This window comes from Salmo trutta, chromosome 18 (assembly GCF_901001165.1).
Source record: "Salmo trutta chromosome 18, fSalTru1.1, whole genome shotgun sequence".
Taxonomy (NCBI): domain Eukaryota; kingdom Metazoa; phylum Chordata; class Actinopteri; order Salmoniformes; family Salmonidae; genus Salmo; species Salmo trutta.
The window spans coordinates 10,296,988-10,310,751 of record NC_042974.1 but is presented as its reverse complement, the minus strand read 5'-3'; the positions used below and the strand labels follow the sequence as shown (position 1 = coordinate 10,310,751).

At 45.6% G+C, this 13,764-nt stretch overlaps 1 protein-coding gene across 3 annotated transcripts in view; it reads left to right on the top strand.

Annotated features, from left to right (window-relative positions):
* LOC115152824 (endothelial PAS domain-containing protein 1) overlaps window positions 1-13,400 on the top strand; it is a 112,524-nt gene extending 99,124 nt beyond the window's left edge. For all 3 annotated transcript variants that reach the window (XM_029697674.1, XM_029697673.1, XM_029697672.1), the window contains 9 exons: window positions 169-316; window positions 1,277-1,485; window positions 2,175-2,392; window positions 5,380-5,493; window positions 5,642-6,120; window positions 6,355-6,451; window positions 11,575-11,665; window positions 11,802-11,969; window positions 12,631-13,400. In XM_029697674.1, coding sequence (XP_029553534.1) covers window positions 169-316; window positions 1,277-1,485; window positions 2,175-2,392; window positions 5,380-5,493; window positions 5,642-6,120; window positions 6,355-6,451; window positions 11,575-11,665; window positions 11,802-11,969; window positions 12,631-12,782 — 1,676 coding nt within the window. In that variant the 3' untranslated portion in view covers window positions 12,783-13,400. The remainder of the gene's footprint in view (window positions 1-168; window positions 317-1,276; window positions 1,486-2,174; window positions 2,393-5,379; window positions 5,494-5,641; window positions 6,121-6,354; window positions 6,452-11,574; window positions 11,666-11,801; window positions 11,970-12,630) is intronic.
* Window positions 13,401-13,764: the final 364 nt, after the last annotated feature.

Sequence of the window (13,764 nt, the reverse complement as noted above, 5' to 3'; positions counted from 1 at the left end):
CCATCTCTAGGTTCAATCGGTTGTTTTTCCCCTGGACAAGGCAGTTAACCCACTGTTCCCTGGTAGGCCGTCATTGGAAATAAGAATTTGTTCTTAACTGACTTGCCTAGTTAAATAAAGTTTAAATAAAAAACGTATTTTAAAAAATCTCTCTACATCTTTGTACAGTGTGCAGTAAAGGCCAGGCAGTGAGTGGACAGTATCGTATGCTGGCCAAACATGGAGGCTACGTGTGGGTGGAGACCCAGGGCACAGTCATCTACAACAGCCGGAATTCCCAGCCGCAGTGCATTGTCTGTGTCAACTATGTCCTCAGGTAGGGTCACCGGTCTCAGGTCAGGGGTCAAGGGTTGGGGGTCAGAGGTTTGGGTGGGGAGGCAGAGGGGGACATACCACGATTAACCCTACTCCAGGATGTCCAGGACAAGGTTTAACCTGTGTCCAGGAAACTGGCCCATAGTGTCCAACATTGTAGGGAGGAAGTGATTGTGGAAGGCTGCTATTTCAAATGTATTGCAGTAGGACAGTAGCTTAATCTGTTAGTAAATCAAATCAAATGTATTTATAAAGCCCTTCTTACATAAGCTGATATCTCAAAGTGCTGTACAGAAACCCAGCCTAAAACCCCAAACAGCAAGCAATGCAGGTGTAGAAGCATGGTGGCTAGGAAAAACTCCCTAGAAAGGCCAAAACCTAGGAAGAAACCTAGAGAGAAACCAGGCTATGAGGGGTGGCCAGTCCTCTTCTGGCTGTGCTGGGTGGAGATTATAACAGAACATGGCCAAGATTTTCAAATGTTCATAGATGACCAGCATGGTCAAATAATAATAATCACAGTGGTTGTCGAGGGTGCAACAGGTCAGCACCTCAGGAGTAAATGTCAGTTGGCTTTTCATAGCCGATCATTTAGAGTATCTCTACTGCTCCTGCTGTCTCTAGAGAGTTGAAAACAGCAGGTCTGGGACAGGTAGCACGTCCGGTGAACAGGTCAGGGTTCCAGGTGGACTGGGGACAGCAAGGAGTCATCAGGCCAGGTAGTCCTGAGGCTCAGGTCCTCCAAGAGGGAGAAATAAAGAATTAGAAAGAGCATACTTAAATTCACACAAGACACTGTATAAGACATGACAAATACTCCAGATATAACAGACTGACCCTAACCCCCGACACAAACTACTGCAGCATAAATACTGGAGGCTGAGACAGAAGGGGTCGTAGGGGTCGTAGTAGGTAACATAACACATCCCTGAGGTATCCCTCTGTCTCTGTGGGTTTTCAGTGACGTGGAGAACAAGTCCATGATCTTCTCCATGGACCAGACTGAGTCCCTGTTCAAGCCACACCACATGAACAGCTTCTTCAGCCAGAGTGGTGCTACGGTGGCCGTAGAGCCCATGGAGATCCTGTTCACCAAACTGAAAGAGGAGCCAGAGGACCTTGCTCAACTGGCCCCCACACCTGGAGATGCCATCATCACCCTCGACTTTGGTCAGAATCCCCCCCAATATCTCCCATTATACTTTAGATCTCTCCTTAACCATACCCCGTATCATCCCATTACTGTCCATCTCCCCAAAGCCATGCACTTATACCTGCATCATCTCTAATGTCGTCCCAAGGCTCCAATTGATGGTGCATAGAGCCTGATAACTGTGCAACAAACTGGGACTTGATGTGGTTGAAATCGAGGTGGGAGAGGGAGCAAGCCTACTACAGCTGTATTAGATGGGACTTAGAAAAATGGCGACAATTGGCAATAAAAAAAAAAATCTAGGACATATTGGTTTTGGGAAGCCCAATTGAATCTGAGTTTGGGCATATAAAGTTTATATGTGAAAACTATTTCTAAGATGCGTACTTTTAGATTTTCTGAACTCACTTCCTTGTTTAAATCACTTGGGATTTGAAGTCCACAATGTAGGGGGAGGTTCTAAGGGTTATGCTAGATGGTGATGGACTGAGAGATTAGCCAATTAAAACCAGCGGTTGTTTCGTCATCTCCTGCCATAGACTTCCAGTCAAGTCCCGTTCTGAGGTGCTGTGAAACCAGACAGTTTGACAGAAAGAGAGCTGGCTTGTGGATGAGATTACACCATCTGTAGTCTAAGATAATACTATAACTTCTTTGAAAACAGGAATGCTAACCATTTACTGTTTTATATGGTTGTGTCCTACAGGAAGGCCATCATTTGAGGAGCCTCATCCTCCTGGAAAATCCAAGATGTCTCCCATGCCCCCCCTGGCCCCTCAGAGCTGGGGTAGTGATCTCCACAAACCCTGCCCAGCAGGAGACATGTCCAAACAAATGGCTGCCACTTTCTCGGTACCCCAGAACCCCACACCGGGCAGCGCCACCCCCAGCACTGCCCCCCCTAGCCTGAGCAGTTATTCCACGGTATGTAGCTACTACTGCCCCTGGTGTCCTTCTAGAACTCTCCTAGAACTCTTCAAGAACTTTCCTTGAACTCTTCTAGAAATCTCCTAGAACTCTCCTAGAACTCTCCTAGAACTCTCCTAGAACTCTTCAGGAACTTTCCTTGAACTCTCCTAGAACTCTCCTAGAACTCTTCCAGAATTCTCCTATCATCTATTGTCTTGTTCACCACGTCTTCTACCACAAGCCTGTTTTACTAGCTTTTCTTCCACTTGCGCGTGTGTGTGTTCGTGCCTGCGTAGCCTACGTGTGTGTGATCCTGCATGTGTGTCACGATGTGTGCATTTGTTTGTGCGTGTGTGCATGTGTCACGATGTGTATATTTGTTTGTGTGCACGCATGTGTTTGTGTATGTGTTTTTATTTTTTATTTCACCTTCATTTAACCAGGTAAGCTAGTTGAGAACAAGTTCTCATTTACAACTGCGACCTGGCCAAGATAAAGCAAAGCAGTGTGACACAAACAACAACACAGAGTTACACATGGAAGAAACAAGCGTACAGTCAATAACACAATAGAAAAAAAAGAAAGTCTATATACAGTGTGTGCAAAAGGCATGAGGAGGTAAGGCAATAAATAGGCCATAGTGGCAAAGTAATTACAATTTAGCAGATTAACACTGGAGTGATAGATGAGCAGATGATGGTGTGTAAGTAGTGATCCTGGTGTGCAAATGAGCAGCAAAGTAAATAAAAACAATATGGGGATGAGGTAGGTAGATTGGATGGGCTATTTACAGATGGACTATGTACAGCTGCAGCGATCGGTTAGCTGCTCAAAATAGCTGATGTTTAAAGTTAGTGAGGGAAATGTAAGTCTCGAGCTTCAGTAATTTTTGCAATTCGTTCCAGTCACTGACAGCAGAGAACTGGAAGGAAAGGCGACCAAAGGATGTGTTGGCTTTGGGGATGACCAGTGAGATATACCTGCTGGAGCGCGTGCTACGGGTGGGTGTTGTTATCATGACCAGTGAGCTGAGATAAGGCAGAGCTTTACCTAGCATAGACTTATAGATGACCTGGAGCCAGTGGGTCTGGCGACGAATATATAGAGAGGGCCAGCTGACTAGAGCATACAGGTCGCAGTGGTGGGTGGTATAAGGCGCTTTGGTAACAAAACAGATGGTACTGTAATAGACTACATCCAATTTGCTGAATAGAGTATTGGAAGCTATTTTGTTGATGACATCGCCGAAGTCAAGGATCGGTAGAATAGTCAGTTTTAATAGGGTAAGTTTGGCGACGTGAGTGAAGGATGCTTTGTTGTGAAATAGAAAGCCGATTCTAGATTTGATTTTGGATTGGAGATGTTTGATATGAGTCTGGAAGGAGAGTTTACAGTCTAGCCAGACACCTAATTATTTGAAGTTGTCCACGTATTCTAGGTCAGAACCGTCCAGAGTAGTGATGCTAGTCGGGCAGGCGGCTGCGGGCAGCGAACGGTTGAAAAGCATGCATTTGGTTTTGCTAGCGTTTAAGAGCAGTTGGAGGCCACGGAAGGAGTGTTGTATGGCATTGAAGCTCGGTTGGAGGTTAGTTAACACAGTGTTCAAAGAAGGGCCAGATGTATACAGAATGGTGTCGTCTGTGTAGAGGTGGATCAGGGAATCAACCGCAGCAAGAGTGACATCGTTGATATATACAGAGAAAAGAGTCGGCCGAGAATTGATCCCTGTGGTACCCCCATAGAGACTGCCAGAGGTCCGGACAACAGGCCCTCCGATTTGACACACTGAACTCTGTCTGCGAAGTAGTTGGTGAGGCAGTCATTTGAGAAACCAAGGCTATTGAGTCTGCCGATAAGAATACGGTGATTGACAGAGTCGAAAGCCTTGGCCAGGTCGATGAAGATGGCTGCACAGTACTGTCTTTTATCGATGGCAGTTATGATATCGTTTAGTACCTTGAGCGTGGCTGAGGTGCACCCATGACCAGCTCGGAAACAAGATTGCACAGCGGAGAAGGTATGGTGGGATTCGAAATGGTCAGTGATCTATTTATTAACTTGGCTTTCAAAGACTTTAGAAAGGCAGGGCAGGATGGATATAGGTCTATATCAGTTTGGGTCTAGTGTCACCCCCTTTGAAGAGGGGGATGACCGCGGCAGCTTTCCAATCTTTAGGGATCTCAGATGATACGAAAGAGGTTGAACAGACTGGTAATAGGGGTTGCAACAATAGCGGTGGATAATTTTAGAAAGAGAGGGTCCAGATTGTCTAGCCAAGCTGATTTGTACGGGTCCAGGTTTTGCAGCTCTTTCAGAACATCTGTGATCTGGATTTGGGTGAAGGAGAAGCTGGGGAGGCTCGGGCAAGTAGCTGCTGGGGGTGCGGAGCTGTTGGCCGGGGTTGGGTTAGCCAGGAGGAAAGCATGGCCAGCCGTAGAGAAATGCTTATTGAAATTTTCGATTATCATGGATTTATCGGTGGTGACCGTGTTGCCTAGCCTCAGTGCAGTGGGCAGCTGGAAGGAGGTGCTCTTGTTCTCCATGGACTTTACAGTGTCCCAAAACTTGTTTGTGTGTGTGTGTCACAGGAGGTTGGTGGCACCTTAATTGGGGAGGACAGGCTCGTGGTAATGGCTGGAGCGGAACCAGTTGATGGCATCAAACACATGGTTTGATGCCATTCCATTTACTCCGTTCCAGCCATTATTATGAGCAGTCCTCCCCACGGCAGCGTCCACTGGTGTGTGTGTGTGTGTGTTATTGAGTGGGCATGGATCCCAGGTGCTTGCGACAGGGGGCAGAGTGTCGGGAGAATAGAGGGGTGGATGGTTGGAATAAGCACTGGTCACTTAGTTACTTAGGCCTCAAGGGAGCTTTTGTCCTGTCCTCTTTCTCTCTCAAGCTTTCTCTCTCTCTCTCTCTCTCTCTCTCTCTCTCTCTCTCTCTCTCTCTCTCTCTCCTTCTCTCCTCTCTCTCTCCTTCTCTCCTCTCTGTGGGTACAGCCCAGCAGCCCAGGGGATTACCACAACGAGAGAGAGAGTGACCTGAAGGTAGAGCTGACTGAGAAGCTCTTTGCTCTCGACACAGAGGGGCCCAAGAGCCCTGGCAGCACCCAGGTCAGTCTCACTGGCACTTCACAGACCCATTACTGAATCAGTGTGGATGAGGAAGGTTGACATTATATTAGATTGACATTTATTTAACACAATTGGTCATGGTTGCTTTCTTGGGGTTGTGTGATGTAATGTGATGTTACCCTCTTAGTCGGCCCTGAGTGATCTGGACCTGGAGACCCTGGCACCCTACATCCCCATGGATGGAGAGGACTTCCAGCTCCATCCCATAATTCCTGAGGAGGCGCCTGGAGGCCCAGAGGGGGCCACTGGCCCACTGGGCCACTTCACCACACAGAATAGCTTCAGCAACATCGCCAGCCTCTTCCAAAACCTGAGATCCCCACAGTTTGACCACTACCAGCCCGCCAAGTGGGCCCCAGGAGACAAGAGAGGCCCCAACCACAGCCAAATGAGCCCCAGGGACTCCAGGCCTACTCTGCCATACACAGGCCCCACAAAGATCCCCCCCTACCACGCCCCAGCAAGCACACCTCTGTCCTCCATGGGTGGACATCAGAACCTGCAGTGGCCCCCAGATCCTCCGTTAAACTGTCTACTACAGGTGAACTCCATGGGCAGAAGCCACCCATGTCAGAACATGCCAGTCAACATGATGCACAAGCAGAGGTACTATAGAGGGCCTTCAGTGTGTCTGTCCTACTGATTCAGTGTGTCTGTCCTACTGATTCAGTGTGTCTGTCCTACTGATTCAGTGTGTCTGTCCTACTGATTCAGTGCGTCTGTCCTACTGATTCAGTGCGTCTGTCCTACCGGTTTTTATTCAGTTGTGTACTTGTACTGATGGTTGTTAGAGCTAGAGTAGTGTACAGCGATGTTAAGTAATGTGATGCTCTTTTGCAGGTCAATGGAGAACTTTGTCCAGGCCTACAGAGACATGAGTCCCACCAGAATCGCCATAGCCAACAACGTCAAGCGCTCCTTCACACAAATGGCAGTGGTACGTTTACCCTCTCACTGCTTTATGACCGTAGTTTATGATGTGTGTATCCAGGTTGAGATCACTGTTAACCTCTCTAGGGTATGTGGGACGAAATCGTCCCACCTAGTCAACAGCCAGTGGAATCGAGTGGCGCGATATTCAAATACCTTAGAAATGCTATTACTTCAATTTCTCAAACATATGCCTATTTTACACCATTTTAAAGACAAGACTCTCGTTAATCTAACCACATTGTCCGATTTCAAAAAGGCTTTACAACGAAAGCAAAACATTAGATTATGTCAGGAGAGTACCCAGCCAGAAATAATCACACACCCATTTTTCAAGCAAGCATATAATGTCACAAAAACCAAAACCACAGCTAAATGCAGCACTAACCTTTGATGATCTTCATCAGATGACACTCCTAGGACATTATGTTATACAATACATGCATGTTTTGTTCAATCAAGTTCATATTTATATCAAAAAACAGCTTTTTACATTAGCATGTGACGTTCAGAACTAGCAAACATACCGAAAACTTCCGGTGAATTTGCTATATTACTCACGATAAACGTTCACAAAAAACATAACAATTATTTTAAGAACTATAGATACAGAACTCCTTTATGCAATCGCGGTGTCAGATTTTAAAATAGCTTTTCGGCAAAAGCACATTTTGCAATATTCTGAGTAGATAGCTCGCCATCACGGGCTAGCTAATTTGACACCCACCAAGTTTGGCGTTCACTAAACTCAGAATTACTATAAGAAAAATTGGATTACCTTTGCTGTTCTTCGTCAGAATGCACTCCCAGGACTTCTACTTCATCCACAAATGTTGTTTTGGTTCAAAATAATCCATAGTTATGTTCAAAGATCCTGTTTTGTTCTTGCGTTCAAGAGACTATCCGAGCGGTGACGCGCGGACGCGTATCGTGACAAAAAAATTCAAAATATTCCATTACTGTACTTCGAAGCATGTCAAACGCTGTTTAAAATCAATTTTTATGCGATTTCTCTCGTAAAATAGCGATAATATTCCGACCGGGAGACGTCTTTTTCGTTCAAAGACTGAAAATGTAAAATGGACTCTTCACGTGCACGCGCACGCCCGTCTCATTGTTCTCAGATCGACCACTATCCAAATACGCTACTGTTTTTCAGCCAGGGGCTGAAGTCATCATTCAATGTTCTGGCGCCTTCTGAGAGCCTATGGGAGCCTTAGAAAGTGTCACGTTACAGCAGAGATCCTCTGTTTTCAATAAAGAGGGTGTAGAAGGCCAAGAAATGGTCAGAGAGGGCACTTCCTGTACAGAATCTTCTCAGGTTTTGGCCTGCCATATGAGTTCTGTTATACTCACAGACACCATTCAAACAGTTTTAGAAACTTTAGGGTGTTTTCTATCCAAATCAAACAATTATATGCATATTCTAGTTTCTGGGCAGTAGTAATAACCAGATTAAATCGGGTAAGTTTTTTTATCTGGATGTGAAAATACTGCCCCCTACCCTAGAGAGGTTAAATATTCCACTAGAGTTATATTAGATGTCGAAACTGCAGACTGGTTCAAATCAAATCAATTCAAATGTATTTATAAAGCCCTTCATACATCAGCTGATGTCACAAAGTGCTGTACAGAAACCCAGCCTAAAACCCCAAACAGCAAGCAATGCAGGTGTAGAAGCAAAGTGGCTAGGAAAAACTCCCTAGAAAGGCCAGAAACTAGGAAGAAACCTAGAGAGGAACCAGGCTATGAGGGGTGGCCGTCCTCTTCTGGCTGTGCCGGGTGGAGATTATAACAGAACACTGCCAAGATGTTAAAATGTTCATAGATGACCAGCAGGGTCAAATAATAATAATCACATTGGTTGTCGAGGGTGCAACAACGGCTTTGCATAGCCGATCATTCAGAGTATCTCTACTGCTCCTGCTGAAACTGGAGCCGCAGCACAGCCAGGTGGACTGGGGACAGCAAGGAGTCATCAAGCCAGGTAGTCCTGAGGCATGGTCCTAGGGCTCAGGTCATTCGAGTGAGAGAAAGAAAGAATACTTAAATTCACACAGGACACCGGATAAGACAGGAGAAATACTCCAGATATAACAGACTGACCCTTGCCCCCCCCCCCCCCCCCCCCGACACATAAACTACTGCAGCATAAATACTGGAGGCTGAGACAGGAGGGGTCGGGAGACACTGTGGCCCGTCCAACGATAACCCCGGACAGGGCCAAACAGGAAGGATATAACCCCACCCACTTTGCCAAAGCACAGCCCCCACACCACTAGAGGGATATCTCCAACCACCAACTTACCATCCTGAGACAAGGCCGAGTATAGCCCACAAAGATCTCCGCCACAGCACAACCCAAGGGGGGGCGCCAACCCGGACAGGAAGATCACGTCAGTGACTCAACCCACTCAAGTGACGCACCCCTCCTAGGGACGGCATGGAAGAGCACCAGTAAGCCAGTGACTCAGCCCTTGTAATAGGGTTAGAGGTAGAGAATCCCAGTGGAGAGAGGCGAACCGGCCAGGCAGAGACAGCAAGGGCGGTTCGTTGCTCCAATGCCTTTCCTTTCACCTTCACACTCCTGGGCCAGACTAGACTCAATAATAGGACCTACTGAAGAGATGAGTCTACAATAAAGACTTGAAGGTCGAGATCAAGTCTGCGTCTCTCACATGGATAGGCAGACCATTCCATAAAAATTGAGCTATTTTGGAGAAAGCCCTGCCTCCAGCTGTTTGCTTAGAAATTCTAGGGACAGTGAGGAAGCCTGCGTCTTGTGACCGTAGCGTACGTGTAGGTATGTATGGCAGGACCAAATCGGAAAGATAGGTAGGAGCAAGCCCATGTAATACTTTGTAGGTTAGCAGTAAAACCTTGAAATCAGCCCTTGCCTTAACAGGAAGCTAGTGTAGAGAGGCTAGAACTGGAATAATATCATACATTTTTTTGGTTCTAGTCAAGATTCTAGCAGCCGTGTTTAGCACTAACTGAAGTTTATTTGGTCCTTTATCCGGGTAGATGGAAAGTAAAGCATTGCAGTAGTCCAACCTAGAAGCGACAAAAGCATAGACAATTTTTTTGCGTCATTTTTGGACAGAAAGTTTCAGATTTTTCCAATGTTACATAGATGCGAAAAATCTGTCCTTGAAACAGTCTTGATATGTTCGTCAAAAGAGAGATCAGGGTCCAGAGTAACGCTGAGGTCCTTCACAGTTTTATTTGAGACGACTGTACAACCATCAAGATTAATTGTCAGATTCAACAGAAGATCTTTGTTTCTTGAGACCTAGAACAAGCATCTCTGTTTTGTCTGAGTTTAAAAGTAGAACATTTGCAGCCATCCACTTCCTTATGTCTGAAACACAGGCATTCATGGAGGGCAATTTTGGGGCTTCACCATGTTTCATCGGAATGTACAGCTGTGTGTCATCTGCATAACAGTGAAAGTTAACATTATGTTTCCAAATGACATCACCAAGAGGTAAAATTTATAGTGAAAACAATAGTGGTCCTAAAACAGAACCTTGAGGAACACCGAAATTTACAGTTGATTTGTCAGAGGACAAACCATCCACAGAGACAAACTGATATCTTTCCGACAGATAAGATCTAAACCAGGCCAGAACTTGTCCGTGTAGACCAATTTGGGTTTCCAATCTCTCGAAAAGAATGTGGTGATCAATGGTATCAAAAACAGCACTAAGGTCTAGGAGCACGAGGACAGATGCAGAGCCTCGGTCTGACGCAATTAAAAGGTCATTTACCACCTTCACAAGTGCAGTCTCAGTGCTATGATGGGGTCTAAAACAAGACTGAAGCGTTTTGTATACATTGTTTGTCTTCAGGAAGGCAGTGAGTTGCTGCGCAACAGCTTTTTCAAAAAATGTTGAGAGGAATGGGAGATTCGATATAGGCCGATAGTTTTTAAAATATTTTCTGGGTCAAGGTTTGGCTTTTTCAAGAGAGGCTTTTATTACTGCCACTTTTAGTGAGCTTGGTACACATCCGTTGGATAGAGAGACATTTATTATGTTCAACATAGGAGGGCCAAGCACAGGAAGCAGCTCTTTCAGTAGTTTAGTTCGAATAGGGTCCAGTATGCAGCTTGAAGGTTAAGAAGGCCATGATTATTTTCATCACTGTGTCAAGATATAGTACTAAAAACCTTGAGTGTATCCCTTGATTCTAGGTCCTGGCAAAGTTGTGCAGACTCAGAACAACTGAGCTTTGGAGGAATACGCAGACTTAAAGAGGAGTCCGTAATTTGCTTTCTAATGATCATGATCTTTTTCTCCAAGAAGTTCATGAATTTATCACTGCTGAAGTGAAAGCCATCCTCTCTTGGGGAATGCTGCATTTTAGTTAGCTTCGCGACAGTATCAAAAAGACATTTTGGATTGTTCTTATTTTCCTCAATTAAGTTGGAAAAATAGGATGATCGAGCAGCAGTGAGGGCTCTTCGATACTGCACGGTACTGTTTTTCCAAGCTAGTCGGAAGACTTCCAGTTTGGTGTAGCGCCATTTCCGTTCCAATTTTCTGGAAGCTTGCTTCAGAGCTCGGGTATTTTCTGTATACCAGGGAGCTAGCTTCTTATGACAAATGCTTTTTGTTTTTAGGGGTGCGACTGCATCTACAGTATTGCGCAAGGTTAAATTGAGTTCCTTAGTTAGGTGGTTAACTGATTTTTGTACTCTGGCGTCCTTGGGTAGGCGGATGGAGTCTGGAAGGGCATCTAGGAATCTTTGGGTTGACCAAGAATTTATAGCACAACTTTTGATGATCCTTGGTTGGGGTCTGAGCAGATTATTTGTTGCAAATGTAATAAAATGGTGGTCCGATAGTCCAGGATTATGAGGAAAAACAGTAAGATCCACAACATTTATTCCACGGGACAAAACTAAGTCCAGAGTATGACTGTGGCAGTGAGTAGGCCCGGAAACATGTTGAACAAAACCCACTGAGTCGATGATGGCTCCGAAAGCCTTTTGGAGTGGGTCTGTGGACTTTTTCATGTGAATATTAAAGTCACCAAAAATTTGAATATTATCTGCCATGACTACACTCCTCAACAGGCCAGGCTTGGTTGTTGACTGTAATGTGTGTCTGTGTTTGTATTTGTCAGGGTGACACCACCCTCAGTACGCCTTCAAAGATGATGAGGAATGAAAGCTATGCCATCATGGACAGATCTCTCAGCACCAGCTCCCTGGAAGGTACTGTATGGTGGCCCATATGGGACATGCAGTGCACAAACAAAAATACCAAATATTGCTTAAAGTACAAGAACAGAAGAGAAAATAGAGCGATATTGAACTCATCTTAATCTCTCTCTTCCTCTTTCTTTTACAGTTAAAGGTATGTGCATACCTGGCGGTGTTGACAAGTGTCTCAGTCCCCTTCAGCAGCACAGGAAGTCCCAGTATCCAGGATGTGTAAATGCTGCATCCAGAAAATCCTTCCCCGAACAGTGTTGCAACTACAAAGAATACCGTATGCTGCCCTCCTCCAAAACAGAGGGTAAGTTTAGCTTGTTTGTTTCAATTGTTGTGTTACTCCCATGTGTCGTATGTCGTTAAAAAAAGATTGACTGATTAAACCAATAACAAACAGTTGGACAGGCTGTGACCAGGCAAGGAAAATGCATTAATGATAACATGGAGATTTTGGCAATGATAAAACATGTTGAAATCTATTTTTAGAAAGGCACGCAATTGATTTGGACAAATTATATCCTTTGTTTTGTAATCATAGTCCTTTTCCATGACTTGGTGCCAGTCAATGAACTGTCCTCCTCAGATGATGGTTGATTGGCGGTTGGCCCAAAGCCATTTCCTCCCTACTAACATACTGACTCCATGTTTGTTGAGTATGTAGGGGTTGACAGCACTTTTTGTGCAAAGTTACAGACGCACAAATATCATACCCCCTCAAAACGTATAACCTCCCCTGTTATTGTAATGGTGAGAGGTTAGCGTGTCTTGGGGGTATGATATTTGTGCGTCTGTAACTTTCCCACTCATCATTATTCACGATTCATTCAGGATTATCCATAATTATGGTAGCATCCACATTAATGTGGACGTGTTTAGAAACATATTCAATAACTATTTACAATAAAAGTGACTCCAAAATAACTTACCTACTCCCTACTAACGGACTGACTTTGTTGTGTGTCTAGGGGTTGCCAGTCGGCTGTTGGGCCCATCCATTGAGACCTACTGTCTGCCAGAGCTCACCCGCTACGACTGTGAGGTCAACGTCCCTCTCCAAGGCAACCTGCACCTGCTGCAGGGCAGTGACCTGCTGAGAGCCCTGGACCAGGCCACCTAGACCGAGCCCTACACCCCCTTATACCCCTACCCTACCCTGGACCAGGCCACCTAGACCCAGCCCTACACCCCCTACCCTCCCTTGGACCAGGCCACCTAGATCCAGCTCTACACCCCCTACCCCCTACCCTCCCTTGGACAAGGCTACCTAGACCCAGCCCTATACCTCCTACTCCACTACCCTACCCTAAACCAGGCCCCCTAGACCCAGCCTTACACCCCCTACCCTCCCTTGGACCAGGCCACCTAGACCCAGCCCTACACCCTCTACACCCCTACCCTACCCTGGACCAGGCCACCTAGACCCAACCCTACACCCCCTACCCCCTACCCTCCCTTGGACCAGGCTACCTAGACCCAGACCTACACCCCCTCCCCAACTTTACCCTCCCCTACCCTACCTAGATATATCCATTTTCAACCCCACCTCTACCCACCCTTACCCTCCAATAGCCTTAGCCAATACACTTTAGACCTCTCTAGAACCCTGACTGAGGCCTCAGCCAAGCCCACACCCCTGCCCCAAAGACCTAGCACATTCAACATACAGTTGAAGACGGAAGTTTACATACACTTAGGTTGGAGTCATTAAAACTCAATTTTCAACCACTCCACAAAATGTTTTCTTAACAAACTATAGTTTTGGCAAGTCAGTTAGGACATCTACTTTGTGCATGACGCAAGACATTTTTCCAACAATTGTTTACAGACACGTTATTTTACTTATAATTCAATGTATCACAATTCCAGTGGTCAGAGGTTTACATACACTAAGTGGACTGTGCCTTTAAACAGCTTGGAAAGTTCCAGAAAATGATGTCATGGCTTTAGAAGCTTCTGATAGGCAAATTAACATCATTTGAGTCAATTGGAGGTGTACCTGTGGATGTATTTCAAGGCCTACCTTCAAACTCAGTGCGTCTTTGCTTGACATCATGGGAAAATCAAAAGAAATCAGCCAAGACCTCAGAAAAACAATTCAA